Here is a 26,101-nt window from a genome sequence, read left to right as displayed (position 1 = left end):
CCATTTCGGATTTTCTGATACCTACATATAACTTTGGTAGAACAAATCCAAAATAATCAAACATGATAGCAAACTTTGTTTTTGTATATTATAAGTTAATTCATGTTTTTTGTTGTTGAAAAACACAGAGTGGCAGAACAAAGGTTGGAGAAAGGGACAAAAAAATTGGGTAATTAGTGCCTAGGACACATGCTGAGAGTTGGCTGGCCCCTAACATTATTTTCTTGTGAATTATCAATAAAAGAAGAACTGTACTTTTACAGACATTTTCATAAGTAAACAAAAACTTAGATTCATTAATGGTTACAGTATTTCTTATGACAAAACCTTGAACTATTGACAGTTTGAATTACAGAAATTAAATGTCTATTGTTTGCTTTTGTTTTTTCGGAATACTTCTGTAGACATTGTATGACATGTTAAACATTGTATGACAAAGTTTAACACAAAAAATACCCACAACTTTACAAAACTAACAATATAGTACATAAAAATAAAAACCCTAACAACAATAGTCAAGATACAATAGATATTCATGCTGCAATTTGCTGTAAATTACTTCCAAACTTTTTCATGAACAATGAAAACTGTTTAGGAGTAAGAGAATCCATGTTGAGAGTACGAACTCCATATTTTTCTAAATATATATCTACATCATCAAGTGTTCCTTCGAAGGCATCTTTAACTAATAACTGGGTGGAATTAAGTTGAACGATAAGCGTAGAAAAAGGATTTGAAAATTTGTGACCATTAAATTTGTCAGTTTGTAAAATGTAGTCATTAGCACCATTTTCTGTCGTAGTATTGTCTGCATTCCCAATATTGGCAAGAATGTTCTCCATACAAGTCAAAACTTCCTTGTTTTGATCTTCATCTACTTTTGAGATCGAGGTATCTGTTCCTGTATTTGGATTTTCAGGAAGATATTTTATTTCATTTTTACTTGTGTCTTTGATGTCTTTGGTTGTTTCTCCTTCAGTCTTCTTTTCACAATCAGAATCTTCTATTGTGATATCTAATTCCGTTTCATCTGCAGAGCTAATTTCAATAATAGATTCTTCTGATTTGTTTTTCTTCTCTTCAACTGTTTCAGTTGCTGCCATCGCTTGGATTTTCTTTCCTTCTGATTTCTCTATGGATTCTTGTTCTCCCTCTGGAACAGATTTTTCTTCCAAATCTTTTATATCTTTTTCCTGCTTCTCACTGCTAGAATTAACTACCATATCCCCTGAGACATGTATTTCTGCGTTTATCTCTGAAGTACTACCCGTCTTCTCTGGACTTCTTTTCTCTTCAGTCTTATCTCTAGCATAGTCTTCCTGTTCTTCCAACGCCATTGTACTATTTATGAACTCCATCAAACAAGCTGGATGTTTAGTGTGTTTTTCGTAACAATGTAGTCGTAACTGATGCCTGAGAGGAGCAGCGTAGGTACAGTAAACACAACTAAATCCTATCCTGGCAACCTTTAGTTTCAATGGACGCAAAACATAAGAGTTCTGATCTGAAATTTAGAAACCAAAGAATTATGATGTATTTAGATGTACAGTGTAACTTGGTTGCTTTATTGTTAAATGAGATGTGCCAATGCTAATATAACTGATCATAACTGCAACTGAATGCAAGCATGTAATGTAGTGATTTCTTTAGGGGTAACAAAAAATATTGTGATGTAAATATTTGTTGCTCAAAAGGACAGATGAAGTAAATGACAAACAAGGTGAAAGTCAACTGTGAAAGTTGGAAAACAATATATAAAGAATATCATATGGTTTTCCAATATCACATCCGTATCAGCCAGAGACATCAATATTACCTAAAGAGCTCTGCTATATTATAGTCACTTCATTATATACATTTGAACCTCAAGTACTGTAAATTCAGAAATTAATGTGAGGTTTTTATTATTGCGAAAAATGCGACTGAGTTGTAATCGCAATAATTTAAACTCACATTTTGAAATATTTCATATGAATTTAACAGGATTTTTCTCAAAATCATAAAAATTAAAACGCATTTAAGTCAAGCATGACAAAATCGCAATAATTTCTGAATTTAAAGTAGATGTTTTTTATTAAAAGATATGACGTCATACAATTAAGGGGTGTAAAAAAGCCTCTGCAACTGTAACCAATATCGATTTATCACGGATGGCTGATACAGCATGATTGCAATTTATCTGTTTTAACTACTTACAGAAGTATACAATAAATTACAAATAATTGATGCTGAACCATTTGCTTATCTAAATTTGAATGAACAAGATAAAGCCTAGCCATAATAAAAATTGATGTTCAGTGGTTGTTTATTGTTGATGTGGTTCATTAGCATTTCTATTTTTTTCATATATCCATGATAGATTATATAATTAAATCGTTGGTTTTCCTGTTTGAATTGTTTTTACACTGGTCATTTTTTTGGGACTGTTATAGCTTGCTATTCGGTGTGAGCCAAGACTTTCTGTTGAGTAAAGTACTTTGACCTATAATGGTTTTCCTTTTACAAATTGTGACTTGGATGGAGAGTTGTCTCATTGGCACTCATACCACACCTTCTTATATCATTGTAATTATCGTAAAATCCTTAGCACCAGAAGTTACTAGAAAAGTTAACTGGTTTAAATTTCACAAGGCCATGACTTTTAACTACAATTTTTCCTATTTTTCTTACCATTCTTTGTTTCTTCTCTTTTTCTACCACGTTTCTGTTTCTTTCTTTCACTTATAATTTTCATAATTTGCAGTCTGTCTTCCCCACTGGAATCATTGATGATCTTAGATACCCGTTTTTTCCCTAACACCATTCGCTTCTTGTTTGTTTTTATATAATCACGGTCAATTAGTTTATGTTTACCCACTACCTTTTCATTTTCGTCAATATCCTTATCAGGGGGAGTTCCCTTCTCTTGCTCTGAAGCATCGTCAGGTAACAGAGAAGAAATATCGGCAAATGTTTGAACAATGTTTGGTTGAGTATTTGGATGTGCCTTATTGGAATGTCGTACAAGTTCTTTTTTACTGCCAGAAATAAATCCACAAATCTTACATTTCCAATCACATTCTTTGTGATAGAAGAACAAGTGTCTTTTGAGGGCAAATGGATTTGAAGAAAAATTGCAGTGTGGACAATTCAACTGCATGTCATCATTTCCACTGTCGTCTGCATTGTCATCAGCAAACCTGTCAATGTTAACTGTCTTAGGGGTAGTCTCTTCTGCGCTGGATACATTCTTTCTTGGTCGCCCAACAGTTTTTTCTGGAGATTTCCTTATTTCGTTGCTATGTAACTGGTAACTTTCACAATGATCTCTTTGGATATGACCTTCCATCTCCTCTAGAAAGAAAGTAGAAAAGTCACAATTGTTACATCTATATCTTTTCTCAAGATGACGCCAATTACAATGTCTTTTCAAACCTTTCTGTGATCCAGATTTGAATTCACAAAATGGACATTTCATAACACCTGAAGTAATGAACTTTTTCTGTTTAGCAAAACTAGTAAAAGATTTAATAGATCGACCACGACCTACTTTAGGTTTTGTATCCTGATTGTGATGATCAAATGTAACGCCCTGTTTCCAGTGTGTGAGTTTTCTCGGGCTAATTGGAGATTTTGATTGACCTAATGAAGCCTCACTTTGGTTACTATCCTCCCCAGCTTCAGGCCAAGACTTTTTCCTCTTTGAAGAATCCTTCTCCCTCTCTTCCATAGACAATTTACGCTTTGCTGGTCCACTCTTTAGTTTCTCACCAGATTCATATTTATCCAGGTATTTTTTTGCTTCTTCCAAATTCATAGTTGACCTACACTGATTGCTGAAGAATTCTATGATATTTTCTTTTTTTGAATCACTTTCATATGAGAACCCCTCGGAATCCTCTATAGCATGTTTCATTTTGACGTGTTTTTGCATTGGCTGTTTCATAATGGTAGCGTGATCGCAGTAGGCACATTGATATGGTTTATATTGTATATGACTGCTGTAGTGGGTTTTGAATGAGCTGCGGTGTGGTGTTACATAGTTACATTTATTACACATGAAAACATATGTGGGTGATTTAACACTTTCAGTCCCTGGTGAAGCGACGGTTGGTGATTGGACAGTCGGATAACCTATGTCTGGTGAAGAAACTTGAGTACCAGATGGTAAATTAAGATTTGTTGGTTTTTGAGCTATCTGATTTGCTGCCATTATATTCAAAGTAGGTGTTTGGACCACTGGTGGTCTAGGGTTGTTATATTGAGTTCTGGGAGCATTCATTAATTGCTGATTGTATGGTACAAGACGTGGATGATTGTAATTAGCTTGTTGATGTTGATGCTGTGGTTGATGCTGCTGTTGATGTTGTATTGTTGTTGTAGGTGGGCGCATATTCATATACTGTGTGTTGCCATTCATATTACCTCCCTGTACAAAATTTTGATTGTATTGAACTGGTACCATATTTTGAGGAGGCATCTGGTACCCCGTCATTGCCATGTTCTGTTGCATCATGGTATTTTGTTGAATTCTATTTCCGTCAGTATCCATCATGAGTTGCTGATGACTTGTGACTGGCAAATAATTACCTAAACCTTGGGGTCTCATCCCAGGATAAACGTTTCCTTGTGGCATCTGAAATGTCTGACCCATATTAACGTGAGCATGATCGCCAGAGGCATTTGGAACCGTAGTTGTCTGCCCCTGATACTGGTAACCTGCAGGATTATGAGGTAGAGTATTGTTAACATTAGGTACAGGGTACCCTGATGGTGACTGGTTTACTGGAACTGTTTGTGGCTGGCTCATTGGTACTCCCTGCATCTGATGAACACCATGTGGTTGATTTATTGGCATCATTTGTGTCTGGTTTCCTGGAACATGAACCTAAAATACACTTCAAATATTAATATACAAAATATATAAACAGACCTACAGATTTATATATTATAATGAATTTTGAATAAGTGAGAATACAGTAAAAATGTACTGTCCTTCACCAAATCATTTTTTTTCTTCAAATGTTGCTAGTTTTAATAACACTAGAACACACCTGCGAAATCGCGGGCAAAAATATTTAATGACTTGAGAATTTCAGGAAAAGTATCAAAAGTCTTAGGTACTTGGGGACAGGAAAAATGTTTTTTTTAACCCTCCTCCTTTATTTCCAAAATTCCCATTTTTTGTTTTCTATTAATTTCATTATGAACATACATTTAGTGTACATGATTAATGAACATTCCAGTCAGGAGCCTGTAATTCAGTGGTTCAGTGATATTTGTTTTTCGTTCATTTTTGTACATAAATAAGGCTGTTAGTTTTCTCATTTGAATTGTTTTACATTGTAATTTCGGGGCCTTTTAAATCAGACTATGCAGTATCGGCTTTTGCTTATTGTTGAAGGCCGTAAGGTGACCTTTAAATGTTAATTTCAGTGTCATTTTGGTCTCTTGTGGAGAGCTGTCTCATTGGCATTCATACCACATCTTCTTTTTTTGTAAAACATTTAGTGACTTGAGAATTTCAGAAAAGGTATCAAAAGTAATAGGTAATTTGGGATAGGATAATTGTTTTTCTAGCCTGGCTTCTCCTTTATCCACAAAAAAATCCTATTTTTTTTGTTTGTTCTCTATTAATTTAACACATGAATAATTTTAGCGCTTATCTGTATATTATGAACATTCATTAAAAGGGGGGGAGGTGGGGGGGGGGGGGGGGTTCAGGGCAGAGGCGGATTTAGGGGGTCCCCCCCCCCCTTTTCTGGAAAATAATTGGTTGCTTATATCGGGAATCACTGAAGCATGACCAGAGCGGGCCCCTCTTAGGCAGTCAACGGGCCCCTGCGTATGGAAATTTCTGGATCCGCCACTGCGGAGGGGCCCTGATCCCAATATCCCGGGCTTAAAAACATGAAATCCCGATGTTCTGAATTTAGTATACAAATTAAATATCTCGACATCCCGAAATTTGAAAAAAGAAATCCCGGATCCCCAAATGGTCAATCCTGAAATTTCGATTTTAAAAACACCCGTTCCAGACGTCATGAAAGTGTATTTTCTTTTAACAGTCAATTCTCAGTTTAATAATTGATCCACAGCGGTCATTGATATATTATTCAGACCCTCTCTATTAAGAAACCCTGTGACTGCCGTGGATAGTAAACTTGAAAATGAATCAGACAGAAAATACACTTTATTCGTGGTATATGCATTTGTTTCAAAGTAAAAAGAAAAACGCAAACCGGAGGTCTAAGGGAGCTACCATTTGATTTTTATGGCGGGGCTATGATGAAATTTGAAAAACAATAGCAGGACAGGAGTTTTGAGTTAAAAAAAAGGCAGGATGAGACACTTGCAAAAAAAAAAAGTCAGGACGACAATTAAGGTAAAAAAAAAGTCAGGATAAACTTTTTAAAAAAAAGGCAGGACCGAACAGAGTGAAAAATAAAAGGCAGGACAAAGATTATATCTAAAAAAAAGTGCACGGTAAAAATTTTCATCATGGCCCCCCATAAAACTCAAATGGTAGCTCCCTAATTTCGTTCAATGACGGATATAAGACAGAAAATACACTGTATTCGTAGTATTAATGTATGTTCAAAGTATACAGGAAAACGCAAACCAGAAGTATGATCTGACTTAAAATTTCGCCCAATGACGGAAACATATCCGGACGTCTTTTTTCTCGTTTTTCACCCAAAATAACTCAAACTGAATAATCATATGAATGGATGACAAAATGCGATTATGTACTGTACCCATAGGACACAGAGGCATGATGATTAATTTATTATGGAAAGAAGAGAAGCGACACCCAAAATGAGGTCTTCTCGTTTAATAGTATAGATTGTTGAAATCATATATGTGTACATATTTTTAAATGGAATATGACTCTTCAATCTTTGGTTGAGATTAAAACTCTGCTCATCCATAAGGCTTTGTCATTTTTACCAAATAGAACTGCTAAGTTTGGGTCTTAGGCCAAAAAAATAATACATGTGTTCTGCTAATGTGCTGAAAAAATAGAGTAGGGAGGTAGGCAATATCATTTTATTTTCAAATTGTTTAGCTGGTTACTACAAGGAAATCAGCCTGACTTTAACAGCGCTTGTTCCAAAATGACATAAAAAGTGTTAGGGTAGGCAATCAAATTTTTTTGGGTAGGTAGGGTTAGCAGAAAAACATAGCAGAAAAACATGTATTATTTTTGTTGGCCTAAGTGATTGAGTTTAACAGTAACTGCATGACCCATGTTCAAATCTGGGTATTTTTAAATGCATATACTACTTTTTATACAGGTACATGTAACAGGTAACCTTGAAAAAAAAAAAAATATAATCTGCCGTCAACATGCTCTTGTAAAAACGAGCAAAAAAATATTTATTAGTGACAATGCTCAATGGTTTGGATAAATTGTTGATATTTACATACCCCTTGTGAAACCATCATTGGATTACCATGGTTACCAACATTAGGATCCCTAGAACAGTCTGGGTCGCGCTGCCAAACTAAATCGGAAGCCAGGTCACGCCCACCACTAGTCTGGACCGGCTGCATGTGATATGGTTTAGCATTATAATTTGTCACCTGTCCAGATGAAGGGTTGGTTACTGGTGTTAGAGCAATATTTTGTGTATTATCCATGCTTATTCTCTGGTAATCATATCATGGCTTCAATTCCTGAAGAAAAATAAAACACACAAAATTGAAATCAACTTATACTTTGGTTGTAGATAAATGTTATTATTTTCACACCAACTAAAATCTGACATGTCAGCAAACTCCTCTAGCCCTATATATTTAGTGAAAGGTTCAGAACTTTTTTTAATTAAAACTGATGCAAACAAAGCAATACATGTTCCAGAGGTGTGAATTCTCATGGATTTTGTGTCACAGGCTTAACATGGAACTATGTGCCTAAGGATATACATACTTTTTATTTAGTACTATAAAGATGATAACCTCAAAACAATGCAAAACCATGTCATTTAAAAAATGGGGCAAACAGATCTGGAAAATGGGAGCCTACGGATAATCGTTTCATATCAAAAATACATTCAACAAGATATCACTTTTTTCGCAAATATCAAATTTCATTGATATGATCTGAAAACTTCAAATATTAACATACATGTAGTTTGGCATGCATTTTTAGAAACTCCAATCTGTATCGAAAACCTACCATATATGGAACAAGAAAAATGTGTCATCTTATACCAGCAAAATTTCAAGCTTTAAATTACTGAAATAATCAATAGAGATCAATAAGGGTTATTTTATAATTATCAGAAATATTTAAACATGTCAAAACTAGTATTTATTTTACTTTATTAGAAACAAACATCAAAACGTGTCAAATTAAATCCATAATCTACATGTCTACTGAATATTACAATATATGTCTTCATTTTCCATGCATCAATTCCTAGACTTGAGTTGTCGTCAATACATCAATATTTTGATTTCTGTATGGTGTTTATACTAATCAATGATTATAAATAATTAGCAGGTATGAAACAGATGACACACCTGAGACATGTGAACAGGTGTTTCAGAACAAGTAATATACTGAATGAAATTTTTCATCATATTCAAATTGTGTATTTTTTCAGGGTTATGTCCTAGGCCTATAGCTATCTGCTAATTTTTTTGCCTTTCAATTAAAAAAAAATATTGAATACTTCTAGAACTGAACATAAAAGGCCTAAAATAAAATATTGTTTGTTTCAAAAAGGATGCTACTCATAAAATTTTATTGTCAAAACCAAATTAATTTTATTGTCAAAACTAAGTCTAAAATTATTTTATTCATTTCAGATTTTCAGGCTTGTAACATCTTCCAATACTATTCAGGCTTTTTGGAAAAATAAAATTATTTCCCTACCTACCACACCTTGCTTGGCAGGGTCGGGATTGGGGAAACAAACAATATATTAATTTAGGCCAAAGGTATTTCGTACATATGTTTAATTAATCTATATAATGTAAATGTGTCATACTTGTTGTTTGCCCTACCTTACAGAGAAAGCTGTTATAAATATAACATGATGTATAAACTTATTCTAAAATTATGGCTTTAATCTACATTGTGAATCAATAAACAGGTATATTAGGAAAAACCACATATTTGAGATTACAGTGCAAGGTTAAATAGTTTCATGTGTCTGTTGTTTTTGAATTTTAAAAAAGTTCAATTTTAAATAGAGATTCCGAGACAGTTTTTGCATTTCAAAAACATTGAGTTATCTCCACTTGGGAGTCATAAAACTATCCACCAATGTCCAGTAATTTGGCAGTAAATAGCGTTTAAATGACGAACATGACGAAGTTTAAATTGATCTGATCAGAAATTTTAATTTGTGCTGTAAAATACAAATGTAATGACCATATATAACTGGTGAATTTCAACTTTCACCCTTCTAATTCAGAAATACGTTTACATAGGACTTGCCTTGGTGAAAAACCACAAATCATATATACAAGGAGATTCTGGTGGGAGGTAAAATACATACGAGCTCACACTGGTCTCCTGTTTAGTTTTTACCGTCTGTTATAAAACTACTATTGTGAACAACAATTACATCCAAATTATCACAATGTTAGTATGTTTATCTTTATATCTATCCTTGACCTGCATATACATGTACATTGTACATTGGTTAAAGTCAGAGAAACCCCGAAATGTAGTTAAAGGTCATAATATAAGTAACATGCTATTTTGGGAAACACTTGATAATTACAAAAAAAATGTACACAGGTAGATAGGAGGCAAAGATTGTGTTCCTAAAAATATGGCTTCTCCTAAGATCACAGGTAATACACACCTATAACACAAAGTCACATAGAGATTTAAATTAAACAACCATAATTACAAATGTACTTCCTGATGTACAAATATCAAATTAAAGGGTTATTGTCTTTTGGTGTTCTTCCAAAATCCAAATATCATATACATGTACAATGTACAATGTATGTGATATCCTAATTTTGAGCCATCTCTTTACTATTTATTATACATGTACACTCTGAGACTTTTGATGAGTTTATTTTGTCCACTTTCAAGAAGTTTCCTCTAAAGTCTCTAACTCATAATAATAGATAATTTTTTTAACAATTTCTTCTTTTCCAGGGAATTATGTTTTATCATCAAAACAGCTTCACATGTTCCAAATTACAATACAACAATTTCTTTTTGATAAATATTCACCAACAAGATTTTGTAACATTAGACCTCCACCATCAAAATAGCATCTATTTTTTTTTCAAAGAAATAGAAATAAACACTGGTAATAATATACAGTTCAACAAAAGATACATGTACATTGGTTGGCACTAAATTGTGCTCCTTTGAAGGAGGAAGATATGATACATCCTGAACCAAAGAACTTTAATTTGTTACTCAATTAATAATTTCTTATGTACAAATGTGCTACATTTTTTTTTATTTTGCATATGGAATTTAGGGAAATATTCTGGACTTTTATCAAGTTGGGTACTCTCCACCTAAAAAGGAATTATCCCCATTTTCAGATACATTTTGAACATGTGTATTTGACCCCAAATCAGTTATCAATGTCCAATGCCAAAAAATAGTATCTCTAACCCTACATGTACCTACCCTAATTTTTAGTGTCTATACCTTAAAACTATTTATGCCATTTTAAACAAGCACTGTTAAAGTAAGACTGATTCCATTGTACATTTAGTAACCACCTATAACATGTAAAAGATGTTTGTAAAATAAAATTAGTGTCTATCTACCTACCATATTTTGTTAAACACGTTAGCGGAAACTCATGTATCAATTATTTTGGCCTACTTAAAGTTGTGAGTTTCAGGATATTTGCGGTAGGTGGAGGCAGAGGATGTAAAGCCAACATATTTTGCCTCAAGACATGACTGTAAATATCATTAGAAGAAAAGTTAATGAACTTGAAATATATAATCTTCAGAGGTCATCAACTTTTATCCAGTTCTTTCACGAATTAATATCTTAAAAGGAAATTTGTTGCTATTCACATTTATTTGCACATCATGACTACTTTAAAATTACACAACAAATAACAAAATATTTATCTGATACCATACCTGCTCTATGGATCAATTCCCATTAATGGGAACACCAGTGGTGACCTAGTTCTGAGGATCTTTCTTTACTTGTTTATAGTGCCTACAGAAAAATTTCTGAACTACATTGTAGTTTATGGCTAGCAGTGCTTAACCAAATATATCAATGCAGTACTAGTGCCAAAGAGACAACTCTCCATCTAAGTCACAATTAGTCAAAACACCTGTATATGTCTTCAACATAGAGCCTTGACTCTAACCTAACAGCAGGCTTTTAAAAATGGCTCAAAAATAATTATATATATATATTTTTTGGTCTTTTTTTTTCAAATGTTAAATTGTGGGGTCTTTTTTTTGTTGTTCAAAATTCAAAATAGCAAATTTTTTTTAAATATATATATTCCCTAATTGTCATTCGTGTCATAATATGATGCTATAACTCATTTGAGAGACTGGTCCCTACATGTTAAGAAAATTTATTTTTTTGGTTCAAAATTAGTTAACCATATAATTTTGTCATTATGTGTTTTAAAGTTTTTGACAGTATGCTAATACAGCAACTCTTGCTTCACTGAACATTGCTGATTAGAATGCCAAGACAGTTTTAATTGGTATTCTTTTAAATTCCCTTCTAAAATTCTATAGCTCTCACTCGGCTGGCAAAATTAGAAAATTTATCCAAAAGGGATTATATATTAATCTTATTCATATGTTTTAACTTAATTTCAATATAAGAGTGTCCAAATTATATGCATCTGCTGAACACATATATTGAATTTGTAAGTCTTAATTACACATTAAATATGAGTTTTGTGCGACTAGCACCATTTTCAATAGAAACAAAAATTGCCTATTAATTTTAAAAATAGTAATTGTTCGTCTGTTTCGCATAAATCATCTATAATATGATTGATATATTTCTACTAAGGAAGTAGATAAACAAAGTACAAGGCTGTCGAGATTCCCATGAATTTATGCTGTTTAAGATAATAAAATGATGCGTTATTGCAAAGATATATGTAATTTATTCTTACCATTATCAAAATTTTGAATAGAAGGTTGATAGCGCGCAGAAAATGATTGCAAATCTATATTCTTCTCTGGCAGTGGATATGAAAACACACGTTTTTACAAGCTTCGTCTTGATCTAGATTCGCCTATCTTCAAACGCACTGTTCGAAAAACACTGTACGGATCATGAAAAGCTGGCGGGTTCAGTGTATAGCTAATTTCATAATGTCGACTAAAACGTAAACAGAAAACATTATAGTTCATTTCAAAATTATTCTATCCACTATTCACAATCAATGAAAACACCTGTTAAAACTATGTAAAATGACACGCGGACCTCATCGGAAACACGAAGGACACGCGGACCTTAGTGAAAATACCCGGTTGCGACAATGATTGTACAAGAAAATATTTCCTTGACTATAGTCTATACAAATAGTTATCAATTTGACAAAGGTACCAGGATTATAATGACACATTCTCGAGGACACATTTCATATATATATATATATATATATTTTACTAGAGTTTAAAAATTTCTCCCGAATACGAATATCTACTTTTTTTCGAATTACCAATGATTCTTTATTATCTGATCGTATATATAAAAACATCAGTGAACGGAAAATTATGTATAGGAAGCTTATGATACGATGATGTAAAAGATTTATATATTTGTCAAAATGATTATCAGTATAAACTATATTTGTAAACCGCAAAAGACCGTAAAATAACTTACTGGCATGAAAATACGGATTTTTTGTGTTATTAAAATGTGCTGTTACAAAATATTAGAAATTATTATAAATTAAGGAATGTACCTCCCTCATGCAAAGCTCTGATTCCTTTCACGAATTTGGCTATACTTTTTGGACCTTTTGGATTAAAGCTCTTCATCTTTTATATAACTTTGGATTTCAAATATTTTGGCCATTGGCATCACTGAAGAGACATATATTGTCGAAATGCGCATCTGGTGCAAGAAAATTGGTACCGTTAATTTAATTAGACTAGTGTTTCTGCAATTGGAATATATGCATAATTTAGAAAATCAGTATATACCACCATTTTGGATTATAAAATCGCTGTAAATAATCGGCCTTGTTCCTTGTTGAAGTTTGCAAATTTAAAACAAATTAGAAATTAATTTGTAAGACTGTTAATTAACATCAGAGACATATAATACATAGTGCGGATTTGTTGCCTCATTGATACTATATTCACAAGTATAAAAATTAAAATCAGTCAAGTTTTTGTTTGATTCTAGTATTGAACTACACGGGGAGATAACCATTCTAGTTAAACAAAAATCATCTTTCACTTGTAGCAAGAAACGTGTTCGATTACACCATTTCTATGCCCGGCCCATTTATGAGCATACGTTTTCTGGTCTCTGTATCCGTCCGTTCGTCCGTCGTCCAGTCGTCCGTTCGTCCGTCGTCCGTCGTCCGTTTGTCCGTTCGTCCGTCGTCCGTCGTCCGTTCGTCCGTCCGTCCGTCTATCCCGATTCAGGTTAAAGTCAGTTTTGGTATAATGTCGTTTTTGATGAAGTTGATATCTAATCAACTTGAAATTTAGTACACAGGTTTCCTATGCTAATGATCTTTCTAATTTCAATGTCAATTTAGAGTTTTGATCCAAATTTCGCGGTCCAATGGGCATAGAGAATGATAGTGCGAATTGGGCATTCGTGTTCCATGGACACGTACATTCTTATTTTCTTGTAAATTTATCATATTTGATATGTTTTTAATTTTTGATTTTCATGAAAACTAGACAATGTACTAGTAATATCTTTTTTGGAGAAAAAAAACCAGGATAAAAACTACATTAAGTATAAGCATAAACATATATATTGTTAGATATTTACTGTTCCTAGGTATAACAATATTCGATCTGGGAAATTGTAGGCTGATTGTCAATAGTTCGTCATAAGGTGGTGTACATTACTAGAGGGAGTCAATATATAGTCACACCGAGAATAAAATTACTCACGTGTTAAAATAATCGCAGTTTCACATTTGGTTCATCCTGACTGTAGATATTAAAGATAAGAACATTTTTTTAAATATGTATGTAGGCAGGCTACCCAGTAGCGGGTCCTGGCCCACTGACTGCCTTAGAGGGGGCCCGCTCCGGTCATGCTTCTGTTATTCCCTATATAATCAACCATTTTTCCAAGAAAAGGGGGGACGGGCCCCACTGAAAAACCCTCTAAATCCGCCTCTGCTACCTTCTATTCCTCTGCAAACTTGAATGGTTTATTACTGATTGGCATACTACTTTTTAATAGACAAGATTAACAATGAGGGGGTTCGGAGGGGTCCCAATTCCGAAATCCCGAGGTCCCGAATTTAAAGAAATTAAAATCCCGACATCCCGAAATTCGAAAACAGAATTCCCGGATCCTGAAAATCGAAAACAGAATTCCCGGAACCTGAAATTCATAAACAGAATTCCTGAATCTTGAAAGGGCCATTCACGAAATCCCAAGCTTAAAAACACCTGATCCCAACGTCCCTTAAAAGGTCCTGCCCCCTCTACAATGTACTAGTTACTTAGCATGGTTAGCAATCTAATTAAAATATTGATCTCTGATTACGTTAAAGGTTATACGAAAGACAATTAGTTTTAGAGATATTTTGGATCCACTGGTTCCGGGACTGGTTCAAACAATGAATCAAATTGATCTGGTAAAATGATCACTAAATACAAAGAAATACCAGTTATCCCACATGAAAGTGCTCCCTAGTGGTTTTTTTAAATGTTATTATGGGGGTACTGTGACTTTTATGATAGTCCCAGGTGAGTACTGGATGTTTTTATAGTAATTATTTGATTTCCTGACCAAATATTTAGGATTATCTCATTATACAAATCCTTGCTTCTAGTATAGATCAGTATATGAGACAATATCTGAAAAAGTCTAGATTTTGGCAATAAGAAAAAACACCCAAAAAAATCTTTAGACCCGGTATTTTAATAGCACAAATCGAAGAACACATATTGGGGATCAAGGAACTTCGTCTGTAACTCAAACAACTGCTTAAAAAGGAAACAATGGCAATTTTAAAAATAGAACAAAAAAATCCAGTTCTTTCCTGTTACCGTGCGAAAGTGAATCAATTTTAAAAAGTTTCTAATGGGAATAAGGAATAAGTTTAAGACACTATTTGTGGTTTACTAGTATATCCTACAATAGTTTATCAAATGCCAATTATTGATTTTAGCATTTGCAATACAAAAGGTTTAGAAATATACTTAAATATAGTTAGATATGTCGGTAACATGAAAGAATCTTGGGTAACAGGACAACGGTAACAGGACAGAGTTGGTAACAGAAAGGATTTTTCTGCTTTATTTTAAAGTTTAAGAAAAATTTATCATTTGAGATTGGTCACAATTGGAAGATAACAGCAAACAATGTCATTTATCCTTTGAAACTGTATTTGCAAGATGAAAAATCTGCCTAGGTAATGAAAAATTCTAAATTAAATTCCTTTCTGTTACTATCTACTATACTAGAATTGCATAAATGTTCTCTGCTGTTATCAAAAGCAAAAAAACTATTTTTTTATTCAATATACTGTGTATTATTTTGAAATTTATTTGACATGGTTGTGATAACTTATATTAAATGAAATGGTTGGCATATATAGTAGATTAACTTTTCTATTCTTCAGTGAAATTGTCTTGAATATCCTTGTTACTGATGATGGTTATGCTGTTACTTTTTATCAGGTAACATGACAGAACATAACAGAAAGGAATTACGCGATAGTTTTTGTCCTTTTTATCACGTTAAATGTAAGTGTTTTTCCTGTGACATATAACTTTTAAAAAGATGATAATAAAAAACACACTTAATGTTGTGGTGCACATTTATAAGTATTCTCAGAAAGTGTAAGAAAAGGCCATAACAGGATAGAACACCAATAAGTATTTTTCTATAAATTCTTACCTTTGATGGGCTTTAATTTTCAAACCTGGCCGCCTTTCCAACTATTTCTTTGTACTAATACATTCAGGAAATGATGCTCTTCACAATACATAATGGGAAAATAACTCTAAGTCTTGTAAACGTTTCCACAGGTAAAAAAAACCTTGTGGTAACAGGAGGGAAATCACCCCTGGGGACAAATTTTTTTTTCTCTTAAAATTTGCAAAATCTTATTACATGCTATAGTTATAATATAAAAAGACAAATTAGGGGCAAGTTTATTATATAATATATCATATATGTGAGAATCGGACGCCTGTTTAATAAATTTGGATATTATCTGAATGATTTAGTTTACAAAAAAACACAAGGGACAACATGATTTTAGGGGGGGGGGGGGGGGGGTGAACATTTAAATTACAATATTTTATCGGAAGAAATATAAGAATGAGTGTTTAATTGGCAGGGGTTGGTGCATTATATAATTTAGTTTACACTGAAACTTAAAATTTTCAAAAAAGATGGTTGAATAAAAAAAATAATTGCTGGTGAAGTGGGGGACATGGAAACTAGACTTTTTCAGATATTGTCTCATATATAGGATTGTGTTTCTTATTATTTGATATATATTGTTTAAAAAATTATTAATGATTATATTGGTCACGGACTTTCTACTAATAGTATAGAAATCCCTGTATCAAAATATTTCACGGTGATTATGTGTATATGGACATCCGATTACCGGCCCATGAGGGACCTGTTAGTTTATAATTTAAGTCATAGACGTCTGTAAAAACCAACGAATTAAGCTATATTTTATATGTAATTCAACTCATTGCAGACAGTCACTTCCCCTTTTTCAGAGACAGGTGTCTGCGTGCAGACAGTGTTACAGTCAGCAATGGTTCAAGAGCAGATGGAGCCCGAGAGATGGAGATAATTTTTTGAAGATCTTTAAAAACTCCCGCTTAAAAAACTTGAGGCATTCGGAACATTTTTATCGCGCACCTGTCAAGAGCGTGTGGATGACCCAGACGATTTACGTAGTTACAGGAAGTAGAATACATTTGTCTGTCTGCAGTCTGGTAGTTGATGTGACTTTCTTCTTCTTCTTTCTTCTTATTTTAGTCTGTCATTAGAAAATGGTAATTACGAATAAATTTGATAGGGCATTCAAGTCTTAAGTTTGGTCTTTATTCAGAAAAATAAGAGCCAATGACGGTCATCATTGTGCACATTATGAAATAATGTTGACGTCAACCTTATAAAAATTATCTAGAACTTTGAATGGCCCTCAAAATATATCTTATAATTGGTTATTTAATGGTCAAGACATTTCTATAAAGATTTAAGTTGGTAAACAAGAAAACAATATGAAAAACTGCTGTTCTTTCTCCACTCCCTACTCCAAAATAGCCAAAATATATCATGTTTATAGTTTAGGTCAAATCTTGTGTTGCTTTTTCGATGAATGAGAACACGGATTTGATGTAAATATCGTCATTCAACAGTCAAATCTTACTGTGACATAGAAAATGCAGAGGATAATGCATGATTTTGAAAGTCACCTTATCTAGAAATATATATACATGTAAACCACTTTGATTAGATGTCATGCCACGCATTAGTCCAAATAAGTGTGACAACTGGCAAGTCTATTTTAATTTTTTTCTTGGACGCCTTCCTACATAATTATTTGGACTAGACATGCATCAAAGTGTTTATTTGGATCATATTGAAAAACACTATTAGTATTTGAACTAGCCACCTATAAAAACCAATAGCTAAGCAACACAATGTAAAAGTTAACATCATTAGAATAATGAAATGAATGTGATATCACACCAATGAAGTACTTATGAACTACTTCAGTTTTTACTCTTGATATGATAGAGATGAGCTTTGTTGCTGAAAAATTGTGTTTACACAAGCAAAAGCAAATTACATGTACCAAAGGAACTGTTATACATAAAGTGTAGAGACCTTAAATTAATTGTTTTAATGTTTTTTTAGGAGATGAGTTGGTGACAGTAAGCTGATATGGATGCTGCTGCTGTGATGACCTTGAACTAATTGTTTATATTTTTTTAGGAGATGAGTTGGTGACAGTAAGCTGATATGGGTGCTGCTGCTGTGATGACCTTGAACTAATTGTTAATGTTTTTTAGGAGATGAGTTGGTGACAGTAAGCTGATATGGGTGCTGCTGCTGTGAGGAGTCAACAAGGCACACATGTGTTCATGTTTTCTCCAATGCCAGGACAACGAGGAACAACAAACACACAATTTACCTCAAACGCTCATCCATCTAATTCGCCAAAAGATATGGCATGTGAAGCATGTAATGTGAATTTTAATATCTTCAAAAGAAAGGTAATTCATACATCAAACTCGCCAAAAGATATGGCATGTGAAGCATAGTATGTCAATTTTAATATCTTCAAAAGAAAGGTCATGTACATGTATCTTGAATCATTGAATATTAAAGTTACCAATTGAATAACATTTTGTTGTCATGTCCTACAATTCATGCTTGAGCAACTACAATTAGTTATGATGACATGATCTGATGTTTCATATTAAGTTCATTATTGTCCACACATATTCAGGATCATTTATGATCATTTTCTAATATTTTCTTGTGACCATGTATACATAAACATTGTTCATGAACATTTTGATTGTTATAATTAGACGATACTATTTAGTTAGCTCATAAAAAAAATCAGTATTCAGACACAATGTAGTAGTTTATTAACCATAACCTGTGCATCCATATTGACTTTTTAAACAGACAACATATCAGATAGTGAGTCTGAACATTATAAAGTTAAATTGTCATGATTGCAGTCTGTTAGATTTCATCATTATGTAATTTATAGTACATATAAATAAATACAATGTATATTAAATTTTATTTTTCAGAAAATTTGTCGAGAGTGTGAAAGATGTTTTTGTTCAAATTGTGTACATAGATTATCACTAAAAGGACAGAATAAAGAGACATTTCGTCAGTGTAAGAAATGTCGTATCTTACTGACTGGTACCTTTACACGACAGGAACTTGTTAAGTGGAAAGTTAAGGATTTAAAATGTTTGCTAATGAAACGAAATATTTCTACCGATGGTTGTAGAGAAAAACAGGAACTAATTGATCTCATTGTGATAAATTTTGGTCACATGACTCGGAATGATGACGTAGAAGAAAGAAGTGTAAGTATTTGAGAGAAAGAAGAAGATGTGATATGATTGCCAATGAGACAACTCTTCATCCAAGTCACAATATGAAAAAGTAGACCATTATAGGTCAAAGTATGGTCTTCAACACAGAGCCTTGACTCACAAGTCAGCAAGCTATCAAATGCAAGGGCCCCAAAAATTACTAGTGTAAAACCATTCAATCAGGAAAAAGTGGGGTAAGCATTTATTTTTTTAGTGGCACCTCATGAATCTGGATTAAAAGTAAAAAACAATATCATCCAATATCCTTAATTTAACACATTTTTTAAATTTATTAAGTTATTTAAAAAAAATGAAACATGAAAGTTATTGTTGGCCAAATAGTGATAGATCCAAAGCTATAAATAGGATTATTGATCTATTTTAGGATACTGAAAGTGTAATATCAGTAGATAACCCAGGTCAGACACCAAGACCACCTCAGTCATCTTCCGTCCCGACCAATGGTGGAATACCCGGTCAGGTTCCTCAGAGGACCACTTCACCCAGACAGGAAACAGATGAAGATAGGACAGCAAGGTTACGACAAAGACAACACGAAGAATTGAGACAATCAGAGGAGGTTCTACGTCCAGTAATCAATGCTGATCCTGATCATTCAGTAAATATTAATGACATCAAATACAAGGATATTTATTAACCTATATAACTATTTTAAAATTTTATATCATAATAATTGTATCTCTTTGGAGAATTTAGAAGTTTTATTATTTATTTATATGACTGGGTCTAATGTTTGCATTCTCTTAGTTCTATGTGTTACAGAAATAAAAGGTAAAATGATATGGGTTAAATGATAATGAGGTACATTTAACATGTAAAAAGCCAACATAACAAGATAACCTTGAATTAAACATCAACATGTATGCTGTTTACCAGGGTTTCCCCATGGTCAATTATTTTTTTCACCACCTCTTTCGCCAAAACAATATATTTTTCGCCACTTAATTATTTTTTTCGCCAAGTAACACCAATATATTTTTCTTTTAAAATTTTCCTTTTTTTCCAGCCCCCCCCCCCCCCCCCCCCCCCCCAAATTAACGAAACATCTTATCACTTGGAATTGATCCCTCGTGGAAGGTGAAGTCAATTCATTGAAGGGTTACTCTCATACCAACCTTTTGAATAGATTTCTTCATAACGACAGTTTTCTTTTCTAGACCATCGTAAATAAGTTAAAATATATGCTTGATACACGTGTGTCACTGAACACTGATACGATTTTGAAGTACCAACTCAAATCAATGATCTATATAAAAGTTAAATGATAAAGTTTTAAATCAGAGACTTTTCTTGCTTTTGAACATTTTTCGTCATAACAACAATTTTCTTTTCTAGACTATCATTAAAAGAAGGAGAGGAAGCGTAAAAATTTTGCAAACACGTGCGTCGCAAAGTTGTTAATAAGTCCCTTTTGTGACATGTAACAGAAGCCATTTAACCATATTATTTAGTCATATCATAAAATCAACACCTTTATTAATTAGTCCTTTGATGTCGATAGCTATGAAAGCAATCAGCTGATTATTGATTTTCTGTCAAAATCGTAACGAGTTGAAGGTGAATTCCGAGTATTGTCTGATAGGTTAAGTTAGAGAAACCCGAAAAAAGTAAATGAACAAGATGGCTGAAAATAAATCGTTATATATATTTCTTTCGCCAAATTCTTTCGCCAATGACGAATTTTAATCGCCACAATTATTGTTTTTTCGCAAATTGCGAAAATGGCGACCGCCAGCGGAAACCCTGCTGTTTACAATTAACAAACCAAAACACCATATAACAATCTTAAATCCCATTGAATGCTCTCCACAGTAAAAATCTATCAGACGTGTTATAATTGTTTACATATGTATAAATTGAAAAGTCTGTAAGTTTTCTCGTTTGAATTGTTTTACATTGTCATATCTGGGTCTTTTATAGCTGACTATGCGGTATGTGCTTTGCTCATTGTTGAAGGCCTTACAGTGACCTATAGTTGTTAATGTCTGTGTAATTTTGGTCTCTGGTGGATAGTTGTCTCATTGGCAATCATACCACATCTTCTTTTTTATAATATGAATTTAGAATGACTAAATCTGTCTTCCTGCAGACTGTGTCTGTGGCTATGTACCAATCTTTGGCTATGAGCCAGTTCAGAATATAGTTTAGTGTCTGCTATCATTCTAAATCTGCAAATGTTTGCACCTGTCCTAAGTCAGGAATCTGATGTACAGTAGTTGTCGTTTGTTTATGTAATATATACGTGTTTCTCGTTTTGTTTATATAGATTAGACCGTTGGTTTTCCCGTTTGAATGGTTTTACACTAGTTATTTTGGGGCCCTTTATAGCTTGTTGTTCGGTGTGAGCCAAGGCTCCGTGTTGAAGGCCGTACTTTAACCTATAATGGTTTAATTTTTAAATTGTTATTTGGATGGAGAGTTGTCTCATTGGCACTCACACCACATCTTCCTATATCTAAGTATTGGTTTGTTAGAAGTTAAACATCCATCAGTGTATTCAGTTGTATAAAATGATTTATATTTGAAATTTCAGAAAGAGAAAAAGGATCCTAACCAGACCAAAAGAATGAATATAAGTGATATAGAGACTTTAGAAGCAATAGACAATCTTAGTGTGAAGGAAATGAAAGAATTATTATTTAGAAGTTTTGTTGATTACAAAGGTTGTGTAGAGAAAGAGGAACTAAAGAATAAAGTCATAAGATTATGGAAGGAACATAAAAATAATGAAGAAAAGGGTAAATAATTATGTCCTAAATCTCATTAACCTTTAAAACATTTTTATAAACAGATAATTTTGTATGATCTAAAGAATATTTTGTAAAAGTTCAGTTCTATAGACATATAATTTGATGTATGATGTCAATATGAATTTATGGTAATGTGTTAGACATGTGTTCTGTGACTATTGTCAATCAGATGTAATCAAGACAATACTTTAATTTTGTAGTAATAAAATTGAGGATGAAAATGGGGAATGTGCCAAAGAGACAACAACCCGACCATAGAAAAAACAACAGCAGAAGGTCACCAACAGGTCATCAATGTAGCAAGAAATTCCTGCACCTGGAGGCGTCCTTCAGCTGGCCCCTAAACAAATATATACTAGTTCAGTGATAATGAATGCCATACTTATTTCCAAATAGTACACAAGAAACTAAAATTGAAATAATACAAGACAGTTTTAGACTAACAAAGGCCAGAGGCTCCTGACTTGGGACTGGCGCAAAAATGCGGCAGGGTTTAACATGTTTATGAGATCTCAACCCTCCTCCTATACTCCTAGCCAATGTAAAAAAGTAAATGCATAACAATACACACTTTTAAAATTCAGTTCAAGAGAAGTCCGAGTCTGATGTCAGAAGATGTAACCAAAGAAAATAAACAAAATGACAGTAATACATGACTAACAACAGTATAGATCCACCTTTGCATATGTCTCCCTGTGCAGAAGCTTTATAACAGTTTTACACAGTTTGTATATATGAATAGATATTTATTTCGGCTTATTATATTATCACAATATTTTTTATTTCAGCCAAAAAGATGGCAGATGGTAAGTTTTAATGTTCTGTATGTATTTATTTCCTCTTTTCTTTCATAGTAGAGGAATCTGAAATTAAAAGAAAATTCAAATGTTTACAAAAGTGTGACATTTATCTGATTCAGTACTACAAAACTGAAAATGCCATGACCAGTTTCCAATAGTTGAAGCAAAGCTGAAACACATGATCACATAAATTGAAGAATTAACAAACAACAAAAGCTTAAGAATGCAGATAATTATTAATTAGGAATTTTTTAATTATATTATTTTACTAAGACTACAATGTAAATGGAAAAAGACTTGGAAAAGCCTAGTTCTTATAAATCAACTTGTAACACTACTCTGGGGATGGGAATCATATATTGCAATCGACTCGTAAGTTCAACCCTTCCTCAAATTCATCAACAGATTGTTGTATATTATGAAAGATGAGCAATGTCTGGTGGTTTTTTTTATGTGTCTATAATATGAAAGGTTCTGTGAATTTTAAATTTCAGATTTTAAAATGTTTTATTTTTCTGACTTTTTAGAAGGCAATGGTGGAACCAGTAATGGTAAAACCCCTGAAGATGAAGTTTGTAAGATCTGTATGGATGCGATGGTAGATTGTGTGCTGTTAGAATGTGGTCACATGGTCTCCTGTACAGAATGTGGTAAAAGACTTTCAGAATGTCCAATATGTAGACAGTATGTGGTCAGAGTTGTCCGTACATTTAGAAGTTAGGTCATATAAAGATTTTTAGCTTCTCATGCCAAAATTAAACGTTTCACTTCAAGCAAGGTGGGCTTTTTTGTTTGTTTTTTCTTCTTTGGAAAGTATTTTTGATACAAATAAATACACACAATTTGGTCATATGCTTTTAAATTTATTTCCACATCACGTTTCAATTTAAAATTTCAATCAATTAAAAAATTGAGTAATTTTATACCTAATCGTGATTTATAATTTTGAAACAGTCATGAAATGTGAAAGAATTATTAGAATTTTTTGAATTTTGTAAAAGTAACGTAAACAGACAGAACTGGTACTAGAAACATAAATCGGGACCAGAGAAGCTAATAAATATTTACGGCCTTAAAGCAATTTGATAAACATGTAGATTGTTTTGAAAAATCAAAAAAATTATGACTCAGGGAGTCAAATTTTATATCTTGTTAATGAATAGTACATAATGTTATTGTAAATGTACCTTTTGTTGAATTTTAACAGTATACATTGTTTCTGTATAGTTTTCAAGATTTTGTAGTTTGAGTATGTTTTACCAATTATTTTTTTTCAGTATTTGAAAAGATTAAGTATTATAAATGAATGTCTTTTTTTCTATCACATTTTTTTTTAACCTGCCTCTTATCTTGGAATATCAATTCTGACAATTTTATCAAAGAAAATAACTTTTAAATAAAAAGTTGTAATTTTTGCTTCTTTCATACCCAAGAAGGTTGTCCATTTATAAATTCATAGATAAAAATAATTATTTAATCTAAATATATCACTTTTAAATTTATTTTTTGTAGAAAAATTAAACAAAAGCATAGAATAGTGCAAATTTTGTGTCTGTTAATGTTTATACTTTCAGACTTATTACACATAAATCTGTATATCAACAATATACTGCATTCAAGGTTGTCAAATTTTACTTTTGATGTAATGATGCTTTTCCTGTCAGAAGCAAAATTTAAATTTCCACTGATGCTTAAGAGATTTTATTTGCGGTATATTTTGTTCTTTAACTTATTGTTAAGTTTGTGATAGACAAATATACCTCATTGTTAAATTTGCTTTATTAAGGTCATGTAAATGCACATTTGTGTAAAGTAAATAGAATGAAGAATTTACAGCAAATATTCTTAAGTGTGTACATAGGACAATGATGTTAAGTTTTGTTTGCTTCCAAGGTGGACAATGAAATTAAAACTGGAAATTAGCAAAAAATATAAAATATGGCATGAAAATAAAGAATATAAATAAAAAATGGGGTGGCAAAATAGAAAGAATAGAGAATAATGGGGAAAAATACAAAGAAAAAACATCCACACTCATGGTTCACCTAGTATACACAAAAGTAAAAATTAATTTATGCTCTCAATATGTTTAGCTGTAACATGGTGCAACATAACATAGAATATTAAAGAAGTTTAAGATTAAGGATGATGTTGTTATTGATACATGTATGTTGGAAAAACATTGGATGCATAAGATTATGCTTGTTCATGTTTGATGTTTTAGACAGTTTTGTTGCAGTAAGATTGTGACTGTTTTGTTGTTGAAAGCTGATTGGAAAAATCATGTTGTGGAAAACTGTTTGTGAGAGATTATAAGTTTAAAAATCGAAATTTTCAATGAAAGCACCAAATTTAATACTAGAATTGTAAAAAAAACTTTGGTGAAACAGACTAGACTTTTATTGAAATTTAAATACATGTATATAGGTTATCTTGAAACAAACATACATTTTTTCTTGGCCTTAGCAATGAGAATACAATCACAGCATTGTGCCAAATTTTGAGTATGTTATTCTTTTTTTTAAATAAACTTAACATTTTATGATTTTTAAATTAGTGTATGCCTAGAATGGTAAATCAATCATTTAACGCCAGCTTTTCATGAGAATGAAGGCAAGTTTGTCAAAATTTGTTTGTAAAAGACAGTATCTTGAAATATTGTTTCTAATCTTAATATATGCTTAAACATCTTATATGTTGCTTTTAAGTTTAATAGTTAAATAGTTTAAGCTAGGATTTTCAATATACATAATTTTTAGTAAATCTGAATGCTGTAAATTCATTGCTACAGTATAGCCATGTTTTTAACAATTTTACATTTGCATATGTGAAAGAGAAATACATTTTTCATCCATTACACAGCACACATACTGGTAGATTATTATTTGTGACACAGTTTCCTGTGATATTTATGTATAAATTTGTTACTTTTTTGTTTTATTTTATATATTTATTTATCATTATATACAATATATAAATTTTAACAAACTTACATCATAGAAGATCGCAAAATAATGCTTATTAAACTTAGCTTTTAAAAAGCTTTGTATACACACGACAATCCAATGATATTTTAAGTTAACTAGACATTATTTTATTCATTCTCTCCTCCTGAGAAGAGAGACATATTGTTTAAGTAAGATTTCTTCCATTTATTGGTCTTGTTATCATACAATCCTGGCCTCAGTGGCCTGAATGGTGATTAATTAATTTAGTTCAATAATAGTTTTTTTTATAAGTATTGCTTTCATTTATTTACTGATGGAAATTATTATTATGTGTTAGGTCTTTGTTACAGTTATTAATGTTGAT

At 32.4% G+C, this 26,101-nt stretch overlaps 2 protein-coding genes across 5 annotated transcripts; one reads left to right on the top strand and one right to left on the bottom strand.

Annotated features, from left to right (window-relative positions):
- Positions 1 to 372: 372 nt before the first annotated feature.
- On the bottom strand, positions 373 to 12,227 carry LOC134680631 (uncharacterized). Of its 3 annotated transcripts, XM_063539752.1 has the most exons (5): positions 12,081 to 12,227; positions 11,068 to 11,149; positions 7,411 to 7,659; positions 2,671 to 4,867; positions 373 to 1,504 (listed from the first exon to the last, which is right to left on the bottom strand). In XM_063539752.1, exons 3-5 carry the CDS (start codon positions 7,621 to 7,623, stop codon positions 534 to 536), a joined length of 3,381 nt encoding a protein of 1,126 aa, XP_063395822.1. In that variant the 5' UTR covers positions 7,624 to 7,659; positions 11,068 to 11,149; positions 12,081 to 12,227; the 3' UTR covers positions 373 to 533. The 3 variants fall into 3 exon arrangements, with proteins under 3 accessions (XP_063395822.1, XP_063395821.1, XP_063395823.1); XM_063539751.1 differs by lacking the exon at positions 11,068 to 11,149; XM_063539753.1 differs by lacking the exons at positions 11,068 to 11,149; positions 12,081 to 12,227 and adding an exon at positions 9,492 to 9,828.
- On the top strand, positions 9,699 to 25,744 carry LOC134680632 (E3 ubiquitin-protein ligase RNF34-like). 2 transcript variants are annotated; one of them, XM_063539755.1, is made up of 7 exons: positions 9,699 to 9,792; positions 18,166 to 18,369; positions 18,922 to 19,209; positions 19,604 to 19,837; positions 21,773 to 21,977; positions 22,778 to 22,795; positions 23,317 to 25,744. In XM_063539755.1, exons 2-7 carry the CDS (start codon positions 18,193 to 18,195, stop codon positions 23,508 to 23,510), a joined length of 1,116 nt encoding a protein of 371 aa, XP_063395825.1. In that variant the 5' UTR covers positions 9,699 to 9,792; positions 18,166 to 18,192; the 3' UTR covers positions 23,511 to 25,744. The 2 variants fall into 2 exon arrangements, with proteins under 2 accessions (XP_063395825.1, XP_063395824.1); XM_063539754.1 differs by lacking the exon at positions 9,699 to 9,792 and adding an exon at positions 16,991 to 17,142.
- Positions 25,745 to 26,101: the final 357 nt, after the last annotated feature.

The sequence above is a fragment of the Mytilus trossulus genome, chromosome 8 (genome assembly GCF_036588685.1).
Source record: "Mytilus trossulus isolate FHL-02 chromosome 8, PNRI_Mtr1.1.1.hap1, whole genome shotgun sequence".
Taxonomy (NCBI): Eukaryota; Metazoa; Mollusca; class Bivalvia; order Mytilida; family Mytilidae; genus Mytilus; species Mytilus trossulus.
The sequence above is the reverse complement of the archived record's forward strand: the minus strand, read 5'-3'. Positions and strand labels throughout refer to the sequence as shown.

What these genes read in the sequence shown, in the direction of transcription:
- LOC134680631 (XM_063539752.1), bottom strand. Translation starts at nt 7,623, where the DNA reads ATGGATAATACACAAAATATTGCTCTAACACCAGTAACCAACCCTTCA. An exon ending in CAATGATGGTTTCACAAGGG is followed by an intron (nt 4,868 to 7,410) that starts GTATGTAAATAT and finishes AGTGTATTTTAG; the next exon opens with GTTCATGTTCCAGGAAACCA. An exon ending in AAGAGAAGAAACAAAGAATG is followed by an intron (nt 1,505 to 2,670) that starts GTAAGAAAAATA and finishes TCTAAATTTCAG; the next exon opens with ATCAGAACTCTTATGTTTTG.
- LOC134680632 (XM_063539755.1), top strand. Translation starts at nt 18,193, where the DNA reads ATGGGTGCTGCTGCTGTGAGGAGTCAACAAGGCACACATGTGTTCATG. An exon ending in TTAATATCTTCAAAAGAAAG is followed by an intron (nt 18,370 to 18,921) that starts GTAATTCATACA and finishes TTTATTTTTCAG; the next exon opens with AAAATTTGTCGAGAGTGTGA. An exon ending in ATGACGTAGAAGAAAGAAGT is followed by an intron (nt 19,210 to 19,603) that starts GTAAGTATTTGA and finishes GATCTATTTTAG; the next exon opens with GATACTGAAAGTGTAATATC.